The 20,409-nt window shown below is 38.2% G+C and overlaps 2 protein-coding genes across 4 annotated transcripts; both read left to right on the top strand.

The window, feature by feature from the left end:
- The first annotated feature begins 141 nt into the window (after positions 1 to 141).
- On the top strand, positions 142 to 8,193 carry LOC6586306 (phospholipid-transporting ATPase IH). Of its 3 annotated transcripts, none has more exons than XM_032733222.2 (8): positions 142 to 289; positions 361 to 663; positions 736 to 861; positions 1,752 to 2,307; positions 3,462 to 3,876; positions 3,936 to 4,527; positions 6,210 to 7,020; positions 7,080 to 8,191. In XM_032733222.2, exons 2-8 carry the CDS (start codon positions 468 to 470, stop codon positions 7,564 to 7,566), a joined length of 3,183 nt encoding a protein of 1,060 aa, XP_032589113.1. In that variant the 5' UTR covers positions 142 to 289; positions 361 to 467; the 3' UTR covers positions 7,567 to 8,191. The 3 variants fall into 3 exon arrangements, with proteins under 3 accessions (XP_032589113.1, XP_032589114.1, XP_043867375.1); XM_032733223.2 differs by having other exon boundaries at positions 340 to 663; XM_044011440.1 differs by lacking the exon at positions 142 to 289 and having other exon boundaries at positions 607 to 667; positions 7,080 to 8,193.
- A 9,443-nt stretch (positions 8,194 to 17,636) lies between these two features.
- Positions 17,637 to 19,879, top strand: LOC6586305 (negative elongation factor D). Its single transcript, XM_002011885.4, has 5 exons — positions 17,637 to 17,826; positions 17,907 to 18,619; positions 18,684 to 19,130; positions 19,204 to 19,685; positions 19,754 to 19,879. The coding sequence occupies exons 1-5, from the start codon at positions 17,764 to 17,766 to the stop codon at positions 19,783 to 19,785; spliced, it is 1,737 nt and encodes a 578-aa protein (XP_002011921.1). The 5' UTR covers positions 17,637 to 17,763; the 3' UTR covers positions 19,786 to 19,879.
- The last annotated feature ends 530 nt before the right edge of the window (positions 19,880 to 20,409 follow it).

Genomic DNA, 20,409 nt, shown 5'->3' with positions numbered 1-20,409 from the left:
AAACAGCTCGTGTCAAGAATTTACCTTTAATTTTACTTCTGACAAGCTATATCTAATCTATAGCTGAAGTTAATCTGAAGTAAAGATTCAATGTATACATGACCATTGTTCTAATGCATGTTTCTTTTTGTATTCAAACTAAATGTAATTATAGTTCCATACAGTGTACACTTTCCTCTAAAGGACATTTAAGCGGTGGATGTCGTTTGTCAACAGGATATTTAATTATATAATTGAGGAGAACTATATAGGGCTAGTCTGGGCTACGGCATAATTGTTCCCAGTAAGGGTTGGTATCAATAAAAAGCTAAAATTCGTTATACATTTCGATTAAAAAAGAACTTTGTTACCGAATTTTAGTCAAACTTTAACATAGAAAGATAGTAGACGTGCGTTGCCCATTAAGCTATACGATTTTTGAGCATATGAAAATTCAAGAGTGAGCAAATAAAAGCATTAACTTCATAATGAAGCGCTCCAGAGAGAAAGAACCGTTACGCATTACAATTGGATCTACGAATCATCAAATGAAATTGATCTTAAACCGCGTGCGAACGACCAAGTACACGTGGCTAACCTTTGTCCCCCTAAACTTCTACGAACAGTTCCGTCGAGCCGTCTATTTCTACTTTCTAATAATAACGATTATATCGTTTTTCGTTAGTATGTCAGAGGTGCCCATATGCTTCAAACACAATGGATACTAACACATACATGTTTTTAATCCCAATGTAGATGATACTATATCTCCATGGACATCACTGCTGCCGCTGCTGTTCGTTATGATAGTGACTGCGCTGAAGGAAGGTATAGAGGATTATTCGCGATCGAAAAACGATAGAAGTGTTAATTCAGCCAAAGGTTTGACCACTTACAATCTTAATTCCTATGTAATGTATGTATTGCTTATTGCTGTGTAAATGTAAGGAACGTGTGAAGGGGGCGAGATACATAACTATCATCAAGTATGCAAATAGTAAATCGGGATGATATCCGTCAAAAGATAAGTTAAAAATTTGATTGGCATGTCATACTTGCGCTCTGAAATGAATAAACTTGTTAAGCTAATATACCCAGCATTGCACCAATATTCCGTGAAGTATTACTGATATAGGACGAGCAGGAGTTGTTGCCACGTAATGAGATGATCGTCCTTATCTGCGTATGGACATATGTATAGGTGTCTCGAAGTCGAACAGTCCCTGCTAAAGCACTCTTTTTTTGTTATACGCTGAACCCATTTTCAATGGGAAATCAGGGTATAATGGTTTTGTTAAATGTATGTAGCAGGTAGAAGGAGGCGTGGCAGACCCCATAAAGTATATATATTCTTAATCAGGGTAACGAGCTGAGTCGATTTAGCTCTGTACGTCTGTCCGAATGTTTTCCTGGGTCCGTGTATAGCATGCGCATATCAAGTTTTGCTTTAAATATCGATAACTTGTCCCGTTATTTTGTTATCGATTAAAAACATTATCGAAAACTAGTAATAAATTTATATCTCCCACACCTTTAACGCTAGGGTCTCCAAATTATAAATGTATACTTTTATGCATTTTATACAATTTCGGTTTTCGGAAATTTACCCCCCACCCCTGAGTGTATGCTTGTGTATGCGTGTGTGTGAGTTTGTGTGTGTGTGCAGAAAGACCCGAAAAATGATTAAAATAGCTATTGCTCGAAGGGTTCAGGGGATCTCGTAGTCGAGCAGTCTCGACTAGAGCTTTCTTACTTGTTTTATTATGCTACAGTGACCGTTATACGCAATGGAAAGGAACAGTGTATCGATTCGGAATACGTACAACAAGGCGATCTGGTGGTAGTGACTAGTACGAGCTACGTTCCATGCGATTTGGTATTGCTTTATTCGTCTTCGGCAAGGAACATCTGTTTTGTGAACACGGCGAACTTAGACGGAGAAACGAATCTTAAGCCAATCTTTGCACCCACTAACTACACTTACGATTTGGGAGACATTGTTAGCCACTTAGTTCACATCATCTGTGAACGGCCAACTCCTGATCTCTACAAATTCAATGGACGTATAGAAACGCACACAAATGGCACAGATAATCCTGAAGTAATACCATTGACAATTGAGAATCTCTTGTTACGTGGTGTACGCATTCGGGGACCAGATCGTGTGGTGGGTTGTGCCATTTACACAGGGATGTTCACAAAACTCCAACTTAACAGCCGCTATACGGGCAACAAATCCGCCTCCAGTGAGCACTACATCAATAAATTCATTATAGCTCTGATCGTAGGAATGGTAGTTGTTGTCCTTATACTCTACCTAATGGAACGGTAAGCATATACATTTTTTGAAAACTTACTCGATGGGCTAGAAAGGGCTGACCTTTTTATAATAATGGTATAATGGTTTTGTGAAAAGTATGTAACAGGCAGAAGGAATCATCTCAGACCCCATAAAGTATATATATTCTTGATCAGGACGACGAGCTGAGTCGATATAGCCCTGTCCGTCTGTTCGTCCGTCCGTCCGTATGAGCAAATGGATCTCAGAAGATATAAGAGCTAGAGAGCTGAAATTTGGCATGCATACTCGTGTATACCATAGGCAGTACAAGTTTGCTTTATTTTTTCGATAACTTGTCCGATAACTTTTTTATCGAGAATAATCGAAAAATCGACATTGTTTTTTCAGCTTAGATCTGCGTTGTATATAAAGTTAATAGATACAAAGATTTTGTAATTTACAGATTTTGGATACCACGCCCCCTTCTCCTTGTGCTTTGGAATGTACACACATATTCACCATATGATTACACTATGAGAGTTTCATTAGGATCGTATGTCTACAAAAGAAATTATTCAACAAATAAATTCTCATAATACTGCCCACACTGCAGTGCAGCCCAAGCGCAGCCGCTGCTAGCTGCGCAGTTTGCAGAGCGCGTGCTTATACGTGCATGTGCATGTATGTGTGCATAAAAGAAGTCCAGAATGATTAGAATATCAGTTTGGAGGGTTCAAGGTATCTCCTAGTCGAGCAGTCTCGACTGGAGCCTTCTTACTTGTTGCTATGTGCGATTGTGTCAAATTAATTTTTACTGCCATAAATAATTAGTAATTTTTCAACATTAATGAGCAATCATTTCTTTTTACAATCATTTTTTGTCGTACCGAATAATTATTGAATGCTCAACAATGCCTAAAGCATGAACAATTTTCGTATTTTACTTGAATAGTTAATATTAAGCTATTCTCGTGTCAAATGGCAAAGATATCTCTTGTCCCTAGCAGAGAAGACTTTTTGGGAGGCAGATTAGTTAGAATAATTAAAATAAAATGTCCTACGATCTGTCACTAGGTCTTCCTTATCTCGCAATTCTTAACACTTAAGAAAATATATTTTGACAATCAAACTGGCCAGTGTTTGTAAGTTGAAAATCAACATTTTTGTGTAAGTATCTATATACACTTATTTTTATTTTTAGCCAAAAAGTATCAGAAGTTTATCCGACTATTTACTATTTGGGACCCCCCATTGAGTACAACGCGATTTGGCAAATCTTTGAGGATTTCTTATCATTTTTAATTCTATTCAACTATATGGTGCCTATTTCAATGTATATGAATATCGAACTATACCGAGTTTTCGGCGCTCTTTTTATGAGATCCGATATTCATTTGTACGACGAGGAAACCGATCAGCCCTGTGGAGTGAATGCGTCCAATTTGAATGAAGATCTTGGTCAGATCAACATATTATTTTCAGATAAAACTGGAACTCTAACAAAAAATCAAATGATCTTTCTCAAGTGCTATGTCAATGGACATAACTACGTTTTACAAAATAGTCAATTGTATTGCCCCGATAGAGACGAGATCTACGAACTAGGCGCAATGGATGTAAGTAAGACTGAATCTTAACCCATTTTTCAATCTAATGCAAATCTATTGATGCTCAGGCCGATGTGAAGATCTTATTTGAAGCGTTAGCCTTATGTCATACAGTGGAAGTAATGTCCAGCTCTGATGATAAATCAAACGAAACTCAATCGGAAAAGGACAGCTTAGTAACTACAGGCATCATTGACAGATATCAGGCATCTAGCCCAGACGAGAAGGCCATACTCGAGGGCTGCGCTAAGTTGGGTTTAATTTTTGAGGGCACAGATAACAACTCAATGCGTCTCAGCCGAATCTTTAACGGTCAAAATTATGGCGTTGTGCAATACGAGCGCCTTCATGTGCTCGAGTTTAGCTCGGAGAGAAAACGCATGAGCATTATTATCCGGGATGAGATGGGCGTTATTTGGCTGTATAGTAAAGGTGCTGAAGCGTCCATACTACCACGCTGCAAGCCAACATCGCCTACTACGGAAACTGACGTCCAAATAACTCAATATGCCAAAGAGGGTCTTAGGACCCTTGCTGTCGCCAGGCGCCGACTGACTGAAGATGAATTTGTCACATTCGTTGCATCATGCAAAGAGGCCAGCATTCAACTCACGGATCGCAAAGAACTTCTTGCACTATGTTACGAGACCATTGAAGTGGGTAAGTGTGATATATACATGTATCTATATATGTGCATTTCTTCAGAAAGGTCAACCACAGCCAAAACATTCAAAGTCAATGAAAGTATGTTCTGGTAACATATTTATTATAACTAATCTATCAAATTTAACTAATATAAACTAATTTTACCTCTCGAAATATTCACACACAAAGACGAACAAGTGAAAAAGTTCTGCATTGTGCCTTTTTATTGCACATATTGCTATTATTGTTCTTAAATAGAGACACTATGCAATGAAATATGATAATTTTAATTTGCTCTATTTTATTATATTTAATAAATCGAATATATATTTCTAATGCTTTTATTCACGTATAATTTCATAAAAAGTACAACAAAGAAAAACAAGTAAGAAAATTCTAGTCGAGAGTGGTCGACTAGATACTACCCTGAACCCAACTAATAAAAATTTCAATTACGATGTATTTAAAAATATAAATGAAATACAAAACTCATTTAATAAAATATAAAATATTTTGAAACAATTAAAAAAGTTAGCATCAGCTGCATCCGCTCGGGATTCGAACCCGCGACTTCTCGACCGAGCGACCAACTCGACCAACTCACTACGCCACCTCACTTTCGGAAGCCGCTTTGGCAAAACTGAAATAGATTCACTGCTGCAGCGCCATCTGAAAACTCATTTATCAAAATAAAAAATATTTTGAAACAATTGCAAAAATCAACATCAGTTGCACCGATCGGGATTCGAACCGCGACTTCTCGATCGAGCGTCATTCCACTACTCACTACGCTACCTCACTTCTGAAAGCTGCGCTGGAAAAACTGAAATAGATTCACTGCTGTAGATCATATGCTCTAGAATAAGTTTGATATTGCACACGTATACGATGCTGTTGTAGCTGCTGCACGTGCGTTTGGTAATTGGCCAAATATTTGATTATTTTTAATTAATTTTCGACTTAATGGAATTTAATGAAACTTTCAGCATATGATCTACATATTATATTGAATATTTGAGAAATTAAAAAAAAAATGAAAAATCATTCACAATTAGCTATAGTGGTATCTGACTTGAACTTGAATGTTTTTATTCGATAAAAACATAACGGTATGATTTATCGAATTTTAAAAGCAAACTCGGCATCCGCGCTGTATATACGGTCATTTAAAAAAAATCACGTCTCTAGCTCTTATATCTTCTGAAATCGACTCGTTGAAACATACGGACAGACGGACGGACAGATAGACGGACAGGGCTAAATCGACTCAGCTCGTCGTGCTGACCAAGAATATATATACTTTATGGGGTCTGCCTGTTACATACATTTAACAAAACCATTATACCCTGCTTTCCCATTTTCAATGGGTTCACCCTGAAAAAAACAAAATTATGAAGATGTGCACATTGCCTAATGATTTGAAATTATTTGTAATAAATTGTCTCTTAAGGTTCCGCTAAAATCTGAGGTTGAACTGTTCAAAAGCGACTTACGTTTATTGTAGCGTGCGAACCTCTTGGTTTTTTGTAATTATTTTCAAAACGAACATTTGTGTTTTTTACTTAACATACGGACGAATAACACATTCGACAGTAGAGAATCGCCCGTATGTATCTATATATAAGTCAGATTCTCAATAACATTTGCTTCTCAGAGTTACGATATCCGACATTTCTTTTCTTGATTTTCTACTTCAGATTTCGATCTGCTGGGCGCAACGGCTTTGGAAGACGCACTCCAGGATGACGTTGATAAAACGTTAATCGCGCTGCAGGAAGCTGGCTTAAAGATTTGGGTCCTTACAGGCGATAATGTGGAAACGACATTCTCCATCGGCAGAGCCTGCAAGCATATACCGGAAATAGCCGAGGTGCACTTTCTTATCAATATAACCGTATGTGAAGCACTGCAAAAGCGGTTGAATCAGATAGAACTTGGCATAACATCAGCTACATCGAAACCCACGTGTCTAGTCATCGATGGTATAACGGTATCCGCCCTACTCACGCATTTGCCGGAACAATTCACTGATGTGGCCCTCAAGTGCAAGGCCGTGCTCTGCTGTCGTTTGAGCCCTCTGCAGAAGAGCGAAATAGTTATGCATATAAAGAGGTCGAGCCAGCACATTACAGCAGCCATTGGTGATGGCGCCAATGATGTGTCCATGATCCAGGAAGCTCACATTGGTATTGGCATATCCGGGGTGGAGGGCAAGCAGGCAGCCCGCAGCGCTGACTATGCAATAGCCAAGTTCTTTATGCTACAACGCCTGCTCCTAGTGCATGGCCATTACAATAATGAACGATTAGCGTTTATGGTGCTTTTTTACTGCTACAAGAATCTGATAATCACAGGTTGCATGGCTCTGTTTCAAGTATACGATCTGTATTCGGCGACATCTGTCTATAACGAACTTTTCTTGTGGCTATTTGATATAATTTACATATCCTTTAGCTTCACGTATTTGGCCATGTCCGATAAGCATTATAGTGAGAGTACATTGTTGAGGTGAGTTAAATGCGCTGACATCCAATAAATAGCATTTTATAGTTCTATTCGATTATCAGATTTCCAACATTATATAAAGCAATCGCACACAACAAGCTGACCTCGTGGAAGTCATTTCTAATGTGGATTTCAATCGGTGCCCTTCAAACTGTCATCATTTTCTACTTTGCATATGCCATTTTGTATGACAATAATATCGTGTTCAACGAAGGACAAACTGCAGATTTCTCAACTTTTGGAACTATGCTTATAATGGTACTCGTAATTGTAGGTAATTTGAAGGTATTGCTAGTCTCACACTACATGAGTTACCTCAACTTTGCATTTATTATTGCATCGATTCTTGCATTTATATTAAGCACTTACCTTTATAATTTAGATAGTAGCAGTACCCTATACTATGTGTACAACATGTTTTTGAGTTCGCTTCCTATCTGGCTATATATTATTATTTGTACGATAGTATGTCTGCTACCTGACTTTTTGATGAGAGCCATTAACGACATGTTTTTAGATAAGCCCGAGTCAACATTAGTAAATCTTTAATCAATAACTAAACAAATCTTTAATTTAATACTTGATTTAAAAAATATATACATTGATATGTCGCGGCAATTTTATTTTATTTTTCAGGGCTGCTCAACTTTTAGCTGAGTATAGTCACTAACCAGAGAACACATCGACTACACTAGACTTGGGTAGCTCATGAGTGAGTGAGCCAAAATGAATAGCTCACTAAACTGAACCACTCAGCTAGCTCCTTCAATATGGCTCAAACCTAAAAATCGTAACAGATCGACTCCTATTTCAGTAAATTTACCTTCAGTGCAATCTTCATCAAGCATTATGCCAAAAAACTAAATAATTTACAATCTTCTTCTCAGCTGTCTCTGATTGATCAAAATGTACGTGGCTTAAATTCTAAACTTAAAAATCTATTCTTGCACAGTTTTAGTGTACAATATGATATTATAGCATTCACTGAAACCTGGCTAAGTAATAATATCCTTTCAGTTAATTTCACTACTTATAGACTCGATCGTTTGGTGCGCAGAGGGGGTGGGGTGTTGATTGCTGTTAAACCTATTATCCTCTCTGAATTGTTTACCTTTTCGTCCCTTCATGATGCGGAGATTATAGGGGTTAAATTAACTCTCCAATCGTGCTCATTGTTTATCACATGTTCTTATATCCCTCCCTCTTCTGATGTACATGCTCAACATATTAATTGTATTAAAGAAGTTTATGAGCATGTAAATGATAGAGACTTGCTTCTTGTGTTGGGTAATTTTAATATTCCGAACACTTCTTGGTCATCAACTTGTAATGCAAATTACTTTATTCCGACAATTGATCACTATATTTTTGATGAATTGTTTAACCTGTCTATGTTTCAGATGAACTCTATTTGTAAACATCTAAATCGCACACTAGATCTTGTGTTCATTAATCATGATTCGCTCATTAATGTCGTGAGATCAACCAATTTCTGTTCACCTGAGAATATACACCACCCCACTTTAGAGGTTTTATTAACTGTTGATAATGCTCTCACTAATTGTTCACGCATGAACATATGAATATACGAAGATCGTATACATACCTCCGACGCACTCTACGACTAGCAGGTAGTGCGCTGGGAAATGATAAGGGTCACATGTACAGACTCTATAAATGGACAAATGGACAGCAACCCTTGCAACCCCAGAGTCAGTTATATAAGAGACGAACGCTGAGCCTTACAACCTCAGCGATAAGATAAGAATAGCTAATAGACCCACGCGGAGCCTTACAAACTCAGCGATAATATAAGAACATGTAATAGACCAATACTGAGCCTTACACACTCAGCAATAGACGCACTAGATTTAAGGGTTGAAATTATGCATGAGTCTGGGTATATAAACCCAGGCTCAGAAGAATAAAGATCAATACAAAACTAAACACCATCAAAGTCAAGTGTATTCGTTCATGGTCCTTCGAGCCGGAGGAAGTATTTTTAATACTTCAATTTCATCCACAAGGAAAAATGTTTGTGATTAGTACAAAGTGAAGTGCTAGTATTATAGATTTGTGCATTGGCTTTCCAACCCAAGCTGTGAGTCGAGGCACAGCAAGATCAACCTGGTGATCAAAACAATAAAACCTCCTAAACGAGATAAGCCAATGGATCTACAATAAACAAACAACTGTGTCGTCAACCATCAATATTTAAAGAGAAATATATGGTGGCATAATGACAGAAATCAGAACCAATAAAGAGTTCATGAAAGTCGAAGTTGCCGACCACGCCATAGACACAAACCAACTTTATAGTTGGGGAAACGAGACCGGAAACATCAAAGCAAGAGATGTTTTCATTTGGTTGATCGAGCCCAATGGAGGAGTTGGTAAACCTTGTGGACGAAAGAGCTCAAAGAGTACGAAATCGAGTACATAGACGAACTGAAAGTCAAAGTGTACACAGTGTCAAAAAAAAACTGGAAAGGAAATAAGTGCACTGCAAATCGTAAAAGAAGACACTCCAAAGCGACCGAAACCGACATTTCCTCACTTTAATGGAGCTCCTAACGCGTGGCCAACGTTCTTCGAGCAGCTCACCAGAATAATTCACAACAGAAAGGATATCAGCGACAAGACGAAACTGATATACCTAAAAATGTATCTCAAAGGAGAAGGTCAACGAGTTATAAGCCATTTCTCAATTGGAGTGGGTAACTACAATTCAGCGTGGGACTGTTTATGCAAACGCTACAAACGTTATTTGCCTGTGGACATGAAACTGCTGAAGGATAAGGATGAAGGCAATCCGCAATTGCGTGAGCACCTCTAATAACAGTGACAAGGTCACCGCTGATGAGATGTTAGCATATCAAGCAGCCTTGGATGCAATTGTGTTCAAAACGTGGGATGTCAACCCGCCGGCAAGTCCCCATATGGCAGGAAAAATAACTGAAGCTACTGAACAAGGTAATAAAGTTCAAGTGGTAACAACAAAACCAAATATAGGCGAAGTCAAGAGATCAATAAAAAAGATCTGGGCTCCACCAACTCCGACAAAGGATCCGGAGCGCATAGAAGATGCAGCTTCGACATCGACGTTGAGTATCACTGAAGATACATCAACAGATATCCAATTGGACCAATGGACCAATTCGACCAATGGATGATATTTCCACAGTTGGCAGCACGACGGAACAGCAAACTTCTGCGGAGACTGCAACAGCGAATGGAAGTGCAGCTGAAGAGAAAGGCGACAATACCGACTCAAACTCTCCAGTGATGACCACAGCAGCGCCACCAACAATGGAAATTAAAGCTGCAAGTACAATTACATCAGAAAACAAGTAAGAAGGCTCCAGTCGAGACTGCTCGACTAGGAGATACCCTGAACCCTCTAAGCTGATATTCTAATCATTCTGCACTTCTTTTATGCACATGCATCCACACGCACGCATAAGCCCGTGCTCTGCTAACTGCGCAGTAAGCAGCGACTGCGCTTGGGCTGCGCTGCAGTGTGGGCAATATTATGAGAATTTCTTTGTTGAATAATTTCTTTTGTAGACATACGATCTTAATGAAACTTTTAGAACGTAATCATATGGTAAATATGTGTGTACATTCCAAAGCACAAGTGCGTTTTTTGTAAATTGGGGGGAAAGGGGGCGTGGTATCCAAAATCTGTAAATGACAAAATCTTTGTATCGATTGTCTTTATATACAACGCAAATTTGAAGACTCCAGGTCTAAAAGTGTTCAAATTAGGCTAAAAAAACAAAATGAATTTTTCGATTATTCTCGATAAAAAAGTTATCGGACGATTTATCGAAAAAATAAAGCAAACTCGTACTGCGTATGGTACACACGAGTATGCATGCCAAATTTCAGCTCTCTAGCTCTTATAACTTCTGAGATCGACGCACTCATACGGACGGACGGACAGACGGACAGGGCTATATCGACTCAGCTCATCGCGCTGATCAAGAATATATATACTTTGTGGGGTCTGCCACGCCTCCTTCTGCCCGTTACATACTTTTTCACAAAACCATTATACCCTGATTTCCCATTTCCAATGGGTTCAGGGTGTAATGAGTCAATTGTAAGTAGCAGCAGCATATTAACCACTACAAGCGAAACAATAGGCACAATAAGGCATCAGCATCAACAGAAGGACATCTATCACTTGGAGGCTTTGGCCTCGGCAACAATGAAGCGATCGACAACTTCCTCAACAGATGCAATCAGCTATATTAATGCAACAAACGATGACACCTACAAGCCACAGAAGTTCTTTAAAGAGGCACGACTTCATTTGGCATGGGAACCGCCACCTGAGCAAAGGACTAAGGTGATGGTCGCATACTCGGTTTATCTAGATGTCACATTCTCTGGGCCCTGCAGAATGTTCAGGCACGAACATAAGGATTGCAAGCATGATCATTTCGTCAAGAATGTTAACAATTATTAAATTTGTATTTGTCCTGTATATTGTTAAGAAATCCACAGATAGCAGTTCTGGACATTACACACTTTGGCCCCCCGCAGAATGTTCACGCATGAACATATGAATATACGAAGATCGTATACATGCCTCCGACGCACTCTACGACTAGTAGGTAGTGCGCTGGGAAATGATAAGGGTCACATGTACAGACTCTATAAATAGACAAATGGACAGCAACCCTTGCAACCCCAGAGTCAGATATGTATGAGACGAACGCTGAGCCTTACAACCTCAGCGATAGGATAAGAATAGCTAATAGACCCACGCGGAGCCTTACAAACTCAGCGATAATATAAGAACATGTAATAGACCAATGCTGAGCCTTACACACTCAGCAATAGACGCACTAGATTTAAGGGTTGAAATTATGCATGAGTCTGGGTATATAAACCCAGGCTCAGAAGAATAAAGGTCAATACAAAACTAAACACCATCAAAGTCAAGTGTATTCGTTCACTAATACTCCTCTGCCTTCTAAACTTAGTCGCTGTTATCGTAAATGCAATTTTGTTTTGCTCAGCGAATTAATTCATTCAACAGACTGGTCTCTTTTATATGAGTCGGTTGATATTAATTGGGCAGAATAGTTTTTTTATACCACCTTAAACTCTATTCTGGATGTTTGTGTCCCTCTCTGCCGTATTTCGCCGGTTTCAAATAAGCCACCTTGGTTTACCAAGTCTTTTTCGACCTTAAGAAACATTAAAACTAAATGTTTTAAAAATTTTAAAAAGTCTGATTCAAGTTTTGACTGGTCTAAATATTCCATTGCCAAGTCAAATTTAAATCTTTTAAATTCTAGTTGTTATGAGAACTATCTTATACGTTGCAAACGTAAGTTTTCTCGAGATCCTAAACAATTTTACTCATTTGTAAACTCAAAGCTTAAATCTTCTGGTTTGCCGTCCTCATTTGTCCTTGGTGGTGAAAAAACTTGCAATGACCAGGATTCCTCTGATCTATTTGCAAATTTTTTTCAATCCACTTATTCTTCTGCTGATCTCTACAGCAATTCATATCCATATTCACTTCCTGAATATGGGTCTATAAATACTCCTAAAGTTACTGCAGCCTCTCTGACTGCAGCCATTAGGACATTGAAATCATCTTTCTCTCCCGGTGCCGATAATATTCCTAGTTGTGTGATTAAAGAGTGTAGTGTTTCTCTTCAGTCACAACTACTAAAATTGTTTAACTTGTCCTTAGATACTTCTGTGTTCCCTTTAATTTGGAAAGAATCTTTCATCATTCCCCTTTATAAAAAAGGTGGAAGATCTAATATTTCCAATTATAGAGGCATTGCGAAATTATCTGCTATTCCGAAGTTATTTGAGAAAATTTAACATCGGCCTTGCAGCATTTTTGCAAATCGATTATTCAACCATATCGACGAGCTGAGTCGATTTAGCTCCGTCCGTCCGTCCGTCTGTCCGTATGTTTGAACGCGTCGATCTCAGAAGATATAAGAGCTAGAGACTTGATTTTTTTATTCAAGTTTTGCATTAAATATCGATAACTTGCCCCGTTATTTTGTTACCGATTAGAAACATTATCGAAAACTAGTAATAAATTTATGTCTCCTATATGCATTTTATAGAATTTTGGTTTTTGTCAAAATTTACCCCCCACAAATTGATTAGCGGTGACATTGATTCGTCCTCTTTGCTGATGCGTCTTAATTTTTCGGTTCCGTCCCGAACAACTAGACATTATCGTCCGCTTCATTTACCTGTGTCCACTACGGATTAAACTTTGCATAGTGCGTTTTATGTTCTAAGTGTTCATTTTAATAAATATTATCACGTCTTTTCCTTAGAGCTCTCTCTTCCTAAAATAAAATCTCTTCTATTAGCTTATCTCAAGGAAACCACTCGCAATGCCCAGGCATAAGGACTGGTATACATTTCGTTGCCAAAGTTGTGTAGTGATTTCTCGATCCTATCCTATATTCCTTTTTGTCTCTTGCTAATTATTTCTTGCAATATTGGTAATACTTTCCTTTTTCTTTACTAATACTTTTACCTTAAGATTTATTATAATTTTAATTATATTAACTATAGTTAAGCTCTTTTAATATCTAATTTTAATTTTTCAATTTTAATACTGTCTTTTCATAGTTTCAATAGTATCACTGACCATATTTGGCTGTGAAGTGGGGCATAGGACTGGTGATACTATTGTTATAATGTGTTGTACTTTTTATAGGCTATTTTAATTTTAGTTGACTCTAGTTTGGTCAATATCTTTAAATAAATAAATAAAATAAATAAATAAAAGTTTTCGCCTTGACAATTAATACACAAATTTTATTTCATTCTACCGGATGTTTCTGACATGACAGCAGGTGTGACCAGCACCTTTATTGATGCAGCTTCAGCGTGTACTATATTTGAATGTGTAGGTTAATTGGCATAAATAAACAATACAGATGGCGAAAATCCATTTAACTATATCCATCAACCATTCCTGCTGACTTATTGGCCATTTTGGCCATATCATTGCTGCATTCGAGAGGCTTCCCAGTTCATTCCATTGTATACTTAATTTCTTTATTGTATGGTAATAAAATTAATGATTGACCATTTTTATGTTAATGAAATTTTAAGCTATTGAAATTTCCTTATATGTATATACTTAATTTTGGTTGTTTTCGACCACTTAGCTGATCTGTGATAAAGTGCCTGCCAAGCTTCAGCCGGGACTGTTGTATGTTTAGCAAAATGTGATAATGTGACGTCACAAGAGAGCTGTTAGTTAATATTAAAAGTAACGGGACTACTCTTTGCGCAACCACCAACCAGAGAACATTATTACTACATATTACTATTAATAAAAATGCCGCATCCTAGAAGATCTAATCTTTCCCAACGGACCCGTAATGCAATTAGACAACGGAATATCATGAGTCAATTATCTGACGAAGAACGAGAAATCGCCCGAAAAAAGCGCTGCGTTAGTATGGAGCAAAGAAGGGCCTTAATTCGTGCTTCTCAAAGACAAGAGCAAAGAGAGGCAGCCCGTGAAACGGCTAGATGAGGAACGAGAAATCGTCGAGCTTATCGTACAGATGAACAGAGGAATAATCTTCGAAGTGCAAGAAGAAATGGTTCAAGTATTGATTTGAATCGAGCAGCGTTTCGATATGATTGCACCATCGACGACACCTTGCATCGTTTAGTTTGCATTGGTCCAATGGACGTTGTTTGCCAACATTGTGGCGCATTGAAGTTTGCTGATGAAACGCCCGGTTTGTGCTGCCTTAGTGGTAAAGTGACATGGCCATTATATTTCTATCTATAATAATATTGTTTTGTATTATTGTATTACGTTCATCAAAGCCTCATTTAGTTCAGCTGAGAGGTAACACGACATTATTTGACTGTTAGGCGGTACGAAGTTCGCCGGATCAACTAGTTATATATAATTACAGAATTTGATTGATATATGCATTAATAAACATGAATATGTATAATAATATACATATGTATGTACATCTCTATGAAGTGGATATGACAGTCTGTAAGACCAACGACCAATTTCGGCTTTACAATTTACACAGGCCACAAATGCTCACACATGTTTCCAGAGACTGCAAATGTGTGTGTGCACGCTCGTCGCAAAAACATTTTCATTATGAGCACCAACGCTTTCATACCCTTCCCACGAATAACCATCGAAACGCTTACATATTGTTTGCATGCGCGTGACAAACGCTTTTATGATTTAGGTATACCATTCACTCAAAAGGAAAGAGCTGAAATCGTCGCGGACACATTTCAATTTTTGTGCGCTGCTGAGTGCGGTGATTTGTGAGACTATAGAGAGAGATAGAGTGATAGAGAGAGAGAGTAGGACAAATAGCGCATAGCTGCTCTTCATATAAGAATGGGACCATTTCGTTTGAGCGCTTGCAACGCACTGACTTTGTCGTGCAATATTTTCACTGCTCGAACCTCCAGCGACCGAGCCGAGCATAGTGTGTATTGGTCTACCAACTTAACATTTTCTGCTGTAGAACAGATTGTTCTACATACATACATATCTAGTTGATGTGTTCTCTGGTTAGTGCCACTAACTTAGTGGTATTACGGGTACAGCTTCCGGAATACTCTTCACTCAGAAGGGAAGACATGGGTTCTTGCTGCGAAGAAATTTCAATTTTCGTGAGCTGCTGCTTGTGGTCACATGCATATACAAGTTAAGACTTTCGACAATCTAAGGAGGCTGGAGAGTCCAGTCAGACATTCAAGGGGAGAACCTAACCAGTTGAACAGATTTAGTTCAGCTTATATTCGGACTAGAGAGAGTTTAGACCTATTGTTCCAAATTATATAAAATATATTATTTCATTGAACACGAAGTTGTTATATATTCACAAGAACCCAACACAGCGTCCCCCAATCACTAGTACTCTAGTACGGGAGCGCTTAACTTACATATACACATTTGAGAGAGCATCGAGAGAGAGAGAGCAAGCGAAACATTGAGCATAGAGGGATCTTTTGTTCAACATTTAACCATCTCGGTCGAGCGCATGAAGCGAAATGATTGTGCATTCGTATATTTTCTTAGCTCGAACCTAAAAGTAAGGAGTCAAGCGAATCCAAAGCAGTCTGGGGTGTTAAAGCCTCAGAAAAAGCGTGCAAAAAGCTTTCCACTAGTTGTCTAGTCTATGTGCTCTCTGGTTAGTGGCCGAGCGCATGAAGAAAAATGATTTTGTGTTCCCATATTTTCGTTGCCCGAACCTAAAAGTGAGGAGCCGAGCAAATACGAAGTGGTCTGCCAACTAACGCTCGAAACAAGTAAGAAAGCTCTAGTCGAGACTGCTCGACTACGAGATCCCCTGAACCCTTGGAGCAATAGATATTTCAATACTTTTTCGCGACTTTCAGCTTACACAAGAAATACGCACACACACACACACACACGCACGTACGCACACACAGGCATACATACACACACACGCATACAGACACACATACACACACACACGCATACATACACAAACGCATACACACACACATATACACACACACAAGCAACCACGCATAAACACGCATGGGCGGCAGTGAGCGCTTACTATGAGAACTTAATTGCTTAATAACTTTTTTGTGGACGTACGATCTTCATGAAACTTTCAGATTATGATTATGACATGGATATGCATATAATTGCCAAAGCACAAGTCTCTAGTATTTGAAATAAGCTTTTTACAAAAGTGATGGTGAGGGGGTGAATTTAAGGGTGGGGGGTAAATTTTAACAAAAACCGAAATTGTATAAATTGCATATAGGCATACCTAAAAAATTTTGAGACTCTAGCAATAAAGGTGTAGAAGATATAATTTTATAACTGGTTTTCGATAAGGTTTTTTATCGATAAAAAAAGATCGGGATGAGTTATCGATTTTTAATGATAAACTTGATATGCGCGCTGTAATTACGAACATTTTAAAAAAAATTTGAAGTCTCTAGCTCTTATATCTTCTGAAATCGACGCGTTCATACATACGGACAGACGGACGGACGGACAGACGGACAGACGGACAGACAGACGGACAGGGCCAAATCAACTCAGCTCGTCGCCCTGATCAAGAATATATATACTTTGTGGGGTCTGCCACGCCTCCTTCTGCCTGTTACATACATTTCAACAAAACCATTATACCCTGATTTCCCATTGAAAATGGGTTCAGGGTATAAAAAAGTGTATTAATGCTCCACTCAGATTAAATTGTCGATATATTGACCATCGAGACATTTCCATCGATGTATCGAAAAACTACAGTTCCATCGATTATATCGATAGTTCCAGCGAAGGTTCTCCAGCTCTAGTACAGCCGTGCCGTAAAATTAAACACACATCATAGACTGCTTGTGTTGGCTGGCGTGTGTCAGGGATGCGACTACATCGATTTTTTTCGTAAATACATATTAATCGATTGTTTATATATTTACCAATAACACATCTTGTATGGTTAGTGGTGCTAATTATTAATTTAAAAAAAAAAGAAATATTTTGTAATGATTGTTTAATAGTGTCTTTGAGGCTTTTAAGTTACAAACACAGAAAACTAATTAATATCTTAAAAAAAAAAATATATATATCGAGTGCTTATCAGCGATATCGATATCAACGATGCACCGATTAGCTTTATACATGCCTCAAGCAAATAAAAAATAATGATAAGATAGATACAAAAAAATTTTAACAGAGAAATTGTATATAAAATAATAATGGAAGTCGAATATGATGATTCTGGCTGGCAGGGCCGTGCAAAACAACAGTCAAGTGCCGAGGTATACAACAATTTTGACCTTTATGTAAAGACAGTCTAATCAAAACAAACTTGTTTGCTTCTACTAATTTCTAACCCAAGGAAACGCACGAAGACAATCCACAGAAAACAATACAAGAATGTCTCGAAAAGTTTTTAACGCCCGACTACATAATGGAACCAGGAATTTTCACACAACTCAAGCGCTATTTCCAATCCGGCGGCTCACCTGAGGAAGTGATATCGATGCTATCTGAAAACTATAAAGCGGTAGCCCAAATGGCCAATCTGCTGGCCGAGTGGTTAATTTTGGCTGGTGTGAAAGTAACGGAAGTTCAGGCTATGGTAGAGAATCACTTAAAGGAGATGATACTAAAATCGTTTGATCCAAAAAAAGCAGACACCATATTTACCGAGGAGGGCGAGACGCCGGACTGGCTCACAGAAATGATTGATCACTATACGTGGCGATCGCTAATATATCGTCTAGCTGAAGAATATCCAGATTGTTTGATGCTTAACTTCACCATAAAACTCATATCAGATGCGGGGTTCCAGAGTGAAATTACATCAATCTCAACGGCCGCGCAACAAATTGAAGTTTTTTCTCGAGTTCTCAAAACTTCAATTGTTAAATTTCTAAATAATCCCGACGATGTGCATGGTGCCATTCAGGAATGCGCCCGCATGGTCTGCCATGGTCAGCACACTTATGTCTATTCGCAGGTGTTGATTCAAGTGCTCAGCCAGGAGCAGAAAGGTGGGTTCAATATGAAACGCTTGTCCCAGGAAATCATCAAATACGCATTGCAGAAGTACGTTTAATATGTTGAAACTAAGGCATCCAATTCTAACTTTTTCTTTTGACGTTTATTTAAGCAATCAGAACGTAACACCCATTACAATGGCGCTAAATGGATCGGCGGTATATCCCCAGGCGTGTCAGGCCCTTACCTCCATGTTGACTCGTAATACCTTGAATCCGGCGGATATTACCGTACTATTTCGAAATTATTCTGGCTCTGACCCACCACCAATAGATCTGATACGGAATCCGCAATTTTTAGAACTTTTGGTCGATGCGCTTTTCCGTTCTGGTGTTAAAATAAATCCGGAACACAAGCCCAAATATATTTTCTTGTTGGCATATGCCTCTTCTGTTATTGATCAGCCAGCTAAGAAGAGACCCATGACCGAAAGAACTTTAAATAAAGATGAACTAAAGAGCACAATTCAGGCAATAGAAAAGGCACACGCTATATGCAATGTAGACCAAGGGTCCACTGAACTCATTGCGGAGCTACAGACGCTCTACAACTGCATAAAGTAAAAACTTAAGTCATGACTAATATATCATAATTGTTCATATTATTATTATTCTCTTTTCCTGTCTATTTAGGTATCCAGTTGTTGGGGTTGGCGTAATCCGATGGATAGAAAATGTTGTAATGGAACCATCATATTTCAAACTATCTACGGATAGTTGTCCCACACATTTGGCGGTGCTCGATGAGGTTGCTGGAGTTCATCCAACATTGCAGCAGCAAATTCTTTTTTTACTTATCCGCTTGTTCGAGTCCAAACAAGATGAATTGGAGATACTTGTGCAACTAGAAATGAAAAAGATGATACTGGATCGCATGGTGAATTTGTTGACACGCGGTTGTGTCGTACCAGTGCTGCGATACATCAAGCAATGTTGTGCAATCGAAGACACTGACATTTCGTTGATTCGGTATTTCGTTACCGAAGTGTTAGAAACTATAACCCATCCCTACTCGGTCGAGTTTGTACAACTCTTTCTACCAATGGTTGAGAACGAGGAAATCACAGGTACAATGCGTGGTGAGGGTGACAACGATCCCGTATCTGAATTTATTGGTGAGTGTTCATACCTTAGATATATCTATACATATATATCTGACATATTATTTCTTTGTATTTTTCAGTTCACTGCAAGGCGCATTTTATTACTATATAGCAGACAAATAATTGATAATTTAAGTTCAAAGATTTTTTTAGCTATTAAGTTGATATCCATGTGTGTAAATCAGTAAAGTCCAGTTTTCTACTTACATCCAGTGTTGCCGTTTTGGCTTATTTTCGGCCAGATCTGACTTATTTTCAAGTACGATTGCGGAAAAAATTTTGGAATCGCGGATAGCGGAAGATCTGGCTTATTTATTAATCGAATCAGATATTTTTATTTTTAGATATAAGTTACCGATTAATAGACAAATTAACAAGCTGGCAACTATTAAAGGCGCACATCACTAGTTCTGCAATTCTTCACTCTTTAACATATAGTGGATAAATATATTGGCTGTTGCGCTTCGCCTACATTCATTACCTTGGTGGAATGCCGAAGTCAATTATCCAAGTCAATTTAATAAAAAATTAAATAAGAAATAGGATGAGCATTGATACGTTAAACTCAACAACTCTCATTAAAACAGAAACTAATATTATTTAAATTTTACATCCGAATTGAGCCGACATAACAAATGTTGTTTTGATTACATAGATTTTCCCAACTGCCTCAAATCGATCGAAACATCAGGGAACTTTGAGTATGTCGACTATTTACAGGAAGATTTATCATCAA

This window comes from Drosophila mojavensis, unplaced genomic scaffold (genome assembly GCF_018153725.1).
Source record: "Drosophila mojavensis isolate 15081-1352.22 unplaced genomic scaffold, ASM1815372v1 contig_136, whole genome shotgun sequence".
NCBI classification, from domain to species: Eukaryota; Metazoa; Arthropoda; class Insecta; order Diptera; family Drosophilidae; genus Drosophila; species Drosophila mojavensis.
Note: the sequence above shows the minus strand (reverse complement) of the source record. Positions and strands in the feature narration are given on the sequence as shown.

Excerpts from the sequence above, each read along its gene's own strand:
- LOC6586305 (XM_002011885.4), top strand. The coding sequence starts at position 17,764 with ATGGAAGTCGAATATGATGATTCTGGCTGGCAGGGCCGTGCAAAACAA. Across the intron at positions 17,827-17,906 it reads AACAACAGTCAAGTGCCGAG|GAAACGCACGAAGACAATCC; the intron begins GTATACAACAAT and ends TTCTAACCCAAG. Across the intron at positions 19,131-19,203 it reads ACGCTCTACAACTGCATAAA|GTATCCAGTTGTTGGGGTTG; the intron begins GTAAAAACTTAA and ends CTGTCTATTTAG.
- LOC6586306 (XM_032733222.2), top strand. The coding sequence starts at position 468 with ATGAAGCGCTCCAGAGAGAAAGAACCGTTACGCATTACAATTGGATCT. Across the intron at positions 664-735 it reads GATTATATCGTTTTTCGTTA|ATGATACTATATCTCCATGG; the intron begins GTATGTCAGAGG and ends ATCCCAATGTAG. Across the intron at positions 7,021-7,079 it reads AGTGAGAGTACATTGTTGAG|ATTTCCAACATTATATAAAG; the intron begins GTGAGTTAAATG and ends TTCGATTATCAG.